The sequence below is a fragment of the Physeter macrocephalus genome, chromosome 17 (genome assembly GCF_002837175.3).
Source record: "Physeter macrocephalus isolate SW-GA chromosome 17, ASM283717v5, whole genome shotgun sequence".
Taxonomy (NCBI): domain Eukaryota; kingdom Metazoa; phylum Chordata; class Mammalia; order Artiodactyla; family Physeteridae; genus Physeter; species Physeter macrocephalus.
The window spans coordinates 38,130,694-38,136,609 of NC_041230.1; the positions used below are offsets into that span (position 1 = coordinate 38,130,694).

Sequence of the window (5,916 nt, forward strand, 5' to 3'; positions counted from 1 at the left end):
CTGCCAATGCAGGGGACACGGGTTCGAGCCCTGGTCCGGGAAGATCCCACATGCCGCGGTGCAACTAAGCCCATGCGCCACAACTACTGAGCCTGCGCTCTAGAGCCCGCGTGCCACAACTACTGAAACCCGCATGCCTAGAGCCCATCCTCTGCAACAAGAGAAGCCACTGCAATGAGAAGTCCGCGCACCGCAACAAAGAGTAGCCCCCGCTCACCACAGCTAGAGAAAGCCCACGAGCAGCAACGAAGACCCAATGCAGCCAAAAGTAAATTAAAATTAAAAAAAAAAAACTAGCAATACAGAAAAACGCCAGACATAGAATTTTACACTCAAAAGGGAATAAACCAATTTTACTCCAGTTACCTTTGGGATGGGGGTAAAATGGGTGCTTCGCCCCTGCCCTTTTACTTTGAATTTTGCTACTATTTTTTCAAATTTCCTGTAATGAACATATATTTTCATAAAAGAAAAATTGTTTTGAAGTCTAGTCTGTGTATGTTTACCTATATTTTCAATTATGCTACATACAGCATTTTCTATTATTAAACATAAATAAGTATTTTCCCATCTTTCCAGTCTTCATGGTTATCAATTTAATGGTCCAAGCAGTTGCACATGTCAATTTCTTAGACATAATTTTTAGCCTCCATACACAACATTGCAATGAATGTTTCAATTCTTGCATTTGAAAAATGGAGATAAAAGTACCTACCTTATATGGTTTTTGTGAGGATAAAATAAGTTAAAGTGGGGAGTAAAAGTACCTAACATAGTACTTGACACATAATTACTTAGTATACCAATAGCTGCTTTTGTTAATACCATAGCTATTTGCTTCCGCTGAATTATTTCCCTAGGATAAATCCTGGGGGTGAAATTACTAAATAAAATGAACTGAACTTTTCCCCTTTAATTTTTCAGATTTGTTGTCAAATATACTTTGTTTAAAACTTAGATCATGTCGGGACTTCCCTGGTGGCTCACAGGTTAAGACTCCACGCTTCCAATGCAGGGGGCCTGGGTTCGATCCCTGGTCGGGGAACTAGATCCCACATGTGTGCCGCAACTAAGGAGCCAGCCTGCCGCAACTAAGACCCCACATAACCAAATAAGTAAATAGATAAATAAAAAAAAATAAAAACTTAAAAACAAAAAACAAACCCCAAACTGAGATCATTTCATTTTAAGAAACCCACTGTAATGTGGCAGAGAAATGCTCTCACTAATTTTAAAAATCTCTTTAGAGGCTTCCCTGGTGGTACAATAGTTAAGAATCCGCCTGCCAACGCAGGGGACATGGGTCCGAGCCCTGGTCTGGGAAGATCCCACATGCTGCGGAGCAACTAAGCCTGTGCACCACAACTACTGAGCCTGCGCTCTAGAGCCTGCGAGCCACAACTACTGAAGCCCGCACGCCTAGAGCCCGTGCTCCGCAACAAGAGAAGCCACCGCAACAAGAAGCCCGTGCACCATAAGGAAGAGTAGCCCCCGCTCGCCGCAACTAGAGAAAGCCCGCGTGTAACAACAAAGACGCAACACAGCCAACAACAAAAAAAAATCTCTTTAGATTTCTGGACGGCTTTAGAATCCAAACAATAAAAATAGTTTTAAAATACTAGGCTCCAATCTATTTTTAGGATGCCTGATATTACTGTAAAGCCCTGCTGTTTTCCCAAAGGCTTGCATCAATTTTAAGCACAACAGTCGTACAATTTTAATCACAGCCTTGCCAGCAGAGCTACCGGCAACCCTTTTCCTGATAGTCTAGTAGGCATAAAACATCAAGGTTGCTTTCAGTTTAAATTTATGTTCTTTAATAATTATTGTGTGCAAACATTTTTGATGTGTTTACAGTTTGTATTGCATTGCTGGGAAAATCTGTGTTCATATCCTTCCTAACTTATCTACTAGTTTTTCTTATATGATTTAATGAACTATTTAATTGACTTGATTCCACTGAACATTGGTTTACTTTTAAAAATGTGTAACTCATGATGCAGTGTGGCATTAGTTTTGGTAAAAGAAGTGGCTATGGACATCATGCCCAAATTGTTATCCAGGTATACTAGGAATGTGATTAAATATCTTTTGCTTGATATATTTTGAATAAAAATTTCATTTTTTAAAAATAAATTTATTGGGCTTCCCTGGTGGCGCAGTGGTTGAGAGTATGCCTGCCGATGCAGGGGACACGGGTTCGTGCCCCGGTCTGGGAAGATCCCACATGCCGCGGAGCAGCTAGGCCCGTGAGCCATGGCCGCTGGGCCTGCGCGTCCGGAGCCTTTGCTCCGCAACGGGAGAGGCCACAACAGTGAGAGGCCGGTGTACCACCAATAAATAAATAAATAAATAAATAAATTTATATATTTTTTATTTTTGGCTTTGTTGGGTCTTCATTGCTGTGTGTGGGCTTTCTCTAGTTGCGGCGAGTGGGGGCTACTCTTTGTTGCGGTGCGCGGGCTTCTCATTGCAGTGGCTTCTCTTGTTGCAGAGCACAGGCTCTAGGTGCGCGGGCTTCAGCAATTGCAGCACACGGGCTCAGTAGTTGTGGCGCACAGGCTTAGTTGCTCCACGGCATTTGGGATCTTCCCGGACCAGGGTTTGAACTTGTGTCCCCAGCATTGAGCATTGGCAGGCAGATTCTTAACCACTGCGTGACCAGGGAAGCCCCAAATTTCATTTTTTAAACTTCAAAAACTTAAAAGGAGATTTGAAAAATGTTTATCAAGAGTGGGCACACCTTAGATTGAGAATTTTCTATTTCTTTGGTCTTACTGCATGCAGTTGACTTTGCTTTTGGAAGTGAGGTACAAAACTAACTTAGAAAATGTAATTAGTAGAGGGTAACACTGGGGGCTTCTCTGGTGGCACAGTGGTTGAGAATCCGCCTGCCAATGCAGGGGAGAGGGGTTCAATCCCTGGTCCGGGAAGATCCCACATGCCACGGAACAACTAAGCCCGTGTGCCACAACTACTGAGCCTGAGCTCTAGAGCCCGCGAGCCACAACTACTGAAGCCTGCGCGCCTAGAGCCCGTGCTCTGCAACAAGGGAAGCCACCACAATGAGAAGCCCGCGCACCACAATGAAGAGTAGACCCCACTCGCCTCAACTAAAGAAAGCCCACGCACAGCAACGAAGACCCAAAAGAAGCAAAGATAAACTTAAAAAAAAAAAAAAAAAAAAAGAAAGTAACACTGAATTAAATGTGAGAAGACTTGCATTCTAATCCAAAATCTGCCTCAAACTTGGTATGCTACCCAGGCCTGGTCCTTTAACCTCCCTTTGATGAGTTTTCCCATCTGCTTTATCTTTACCTTGGTCAGAATCCTCCAGTGATTCTCCATCTCTGGGTGAAAGGCAATGTATCCTTGCAACTACCTAGTTGAAAGGCTTTAGCAGATATCCTCTCCCCAGATTCCTTACTATCTTCCCCCATCCCCCTGGGCTCCATGCACAATGACCTTGCAAACACCAGATAAATTCGGCTTCAGGGTCTTTGCACTTAGAGCTCCTCAGTGTGAAATTCCTCTGCCCAAGATATCCACAGTGCCTTGCCATTCAAGTCTTTACTCAAAAGTCATTTTCTCAGTGAAAATGACATTGAGATGGGAGCACGCTCTCCCACCCCCAATAGCCCATTTCACCATCTGACATTGAATTTGTTTGATGTTTCTCTCCTCTACCTGAATGTTAGGTCCTCACTGCTGTATCCACAGAACCTAAGAACCATGCCTGGCACATAGTGGGCGCTGAGTAAATACTGTTGAATGGATAATCTAACCTGTAAAACATGTCCATCAAGCTGGATGGATCATCCCATCTCTAAAGTGAAGCCATGTGTACCCTCCTTAACTGTGTGCTAACTTTGCGTACTCTCTCTCTCGAGAAGCCCAGAGCTCGACTCCCGGCGTGTACTCACTTTGCAAGAGATCGCGGCGGCCTCTGGGTCTCCTTCCTCGTGGACCAGGTCCAACAGCTGGAAGCCTGAGTCCTCGGCGGCTTCTGGGCTTCCCGGCGCGTCCTCGGACCCCAAGCCGCCCAAAGGAATTCCCGAGGATCGGCGGCTAGAGACTACCCTGTAGCGGCCGTTCTGCCGGATCTCCCGAGCCGACGCACGGAGATGACGGCGGATACGCTGCTGGCTGCCCTGGGACGGGCGTAGGGCGGCTCGCACAAGCGGCTGTACTGGCTCCTCCTGCGGGGAGTGGGGAGGGGGAAAGAAGCGGGGGTGTGGGTCGGCATAAGCAGGGGTTCGTGAAAGGGTTAGGGAAAATGATGCACCCCAGCTGCGCCCTAAGATCCCTTTCACACTGGCTCCCTTCCGGCCCTATACCTGGGAGCGCACGGTGGCCACCAACTGGAAGACATTTTCTGCTGCTCTCTCCAGATCCTCCGGAGGCGTCTTTTGGGCTCCCGACTCAACTGCGCTGGAGCAGAGGCGTTTACAAGCAAGGACAAGTGCCTCAGCGGGTTCCGCACTGCGTTTCCGCTTCACGCGGAGGACCGCTGTCATGCCGGCCTCCATAGCAGCTGTCGTGGAGCACTATGGGAATGCGCGGGGTGCGACGGAAGAGCTTTCCAGTTCTGCTTCCGGGCCCCGCCCCCAGCACGCTCAGCTGGCCCAGGGAAGTCCCGCCTTTGCACGCCTGCGGCGGCAAGATGGCGGTGGCAGCGGAAGTGAATAGAGCGGTATTCCTGGCCGGTGAGGCGCTGGGCTGGTTGGGAAAGTGGGGTCGCGGTTGAAGGGTCGGGTGCAGCCAGCATTCTGTGCTCAGCCCAAGGCTTCGGCGGAGGAATGTGGCATGGTCGTACTCGGACACTGGGGTACGCATCTCTTCGGGACTCTGGAGGAACTTTCTAGAGTCCGTAGGGGGCGGTTCAGAGCTCCCGGGCCGGCGGTAGTGCGGGGTTCTAGGCGGTCCCTGGCTCTGCCATCCAGTCGGGTCATTGCTTCTAGCTGGGTCTGTGACTGAGCACCTCCGTCGGGACCTGGATCATAGTACTTGTTGCCTCTGTTCAGCGATAGAGACCGGCGCCTCAATCTTAACGGAGCTCCAGCCATCGCGCCCCGACTGGGCCACGGTTCCCTGGCTCACTGGTCTTTCCCAGTCACAGTATTCTCAGTAGTTGGAACCCAGTCTATCTACCACACACTGGCCAGAGCGGCCCTGTAAAAGCGTACATCCAACGTATTCTTTTGCTTAAAACCCTTGAGTGGCTCCCAGTGCATTTAGAACAAAATCCAAACACCTTTCCGCAGCCGACATTGCAGAAGCCCACCCCTAGTCGCCCATCATTTCTTCTGCTCAAAGTGCTTTAGTCACTCAGGCTTTTGTCACTCAGCACCTAGTTCTTTACATCTTAGGACCTTTTCTTGGAAAAGTTGGGGTAAGGATTCCTGAAATATGAGCATTGCACTTTCACAGCTTTTAACCTGGGTTATTCTGTAGGCCTCAACTTAGATGCTCTTTTCCTCAGAGAGTCTTTCCATAACTTTGTTATTCTCTTTCATAGCGCCCTGTATATTTCCTTTCTTGCCCTCAGGTAGTCTTTAATTGTATATTTATATTTACTCTCTTTTCCCCATTAGGGTCTGTAAATTCTTGGAGGACAAGGACCTCCTCTGTATTGTTTATGATAGTCCTCTAGTCCTAATACAATGCCTGGCATACAGAAGGTGCCTAGTAAATTTTGAATAAATGAACCAGACGTTTGCTCTGAAATCTGACTAGTAAAGCAAAAAAAAAGGATATGCATCTGGTGACATTTATTTGAAGGCTTTGGTTTTTTTTCAGACAGAGAAAGGTTTTTTTTTGTTTGTTTGCTTGTTTTTTTGTTGTTGTTGTTTTGTTTTGGTTTTTTTTTTTTTTTTTGCGGTACGCGGGCCTCTCACTGTTGTGGCCTCTACCGTT

At 47.3% G+C, this 5,916-nt stretch overlaps 2 protein-coding genes across 11 annotated transcripts in view; one reads left to right on the forward strand and one right to left on the reverse strand.

Annotated features, from left to right (window-relative positions):
• Positions 1-3,863: 3,863 nt before the first annotated feature.
• Positions 3,864-4,621, reverse strand: LOC112065229 (probable RNA polymerase II nuclear localization protein SLC7A6OS). Its single transcript, XM_024125162.3, has 2 exons — positions 4,338-4,621; positions 3,864-4,199 (listed from the first exon to the last, which is right to left on the reverse strand). Exons 1-2 carry the CDS (start codon positions 4,527-4,529, stop codon positions 3,864-3,866), a joined length of 528 nt encoding a protein of 175 aa, XP_023980930.1. The 5' UTR covers positions 4,530-4,621.
• Positions 4,622-4,628: 7 nt separating this feature from the next.
• Positions 4,629-5,916, forward strand: part of PRMT7 (protein arginine methyltransferase 7) — a 57,954-nt gene continuing 56,666 nt past the window's right edge. For 8 of the 10 annotated variants that reach the window (XM_028477426.2, XM_007113305.4, XM_028477425.2 and 5 more), the window contains exon 1: positions 4,629-4,706. The gene's annotated coding sequence lies outside the window, so the exon portion shown is untranslated. Of the gene's footprint in view, positions 4,707-4,748; positions 4,829-5,916 lie in introns of those variants that run through there. The other 2 variants (XM_028477430.2, XM_007113307.4) reach the window with 2 other exon arrangements.

Coding starts and splice junctions, on each gene's coding strand:
- LOC112065229 (XM_024125162.3), bottom strand. CDS start 4,529: ATGGAGGCCGGCATGACAGCGGTCCTCCGCGTGAAGCGGAAACGCAGT. Junction 4,200..4,337: donor TGGCCACCGTGCGCTCCCAG/GTATAGGGCCGG, acceptor CACTCCCCGCAG/GAGGAGCCAGTACAGCCGCT.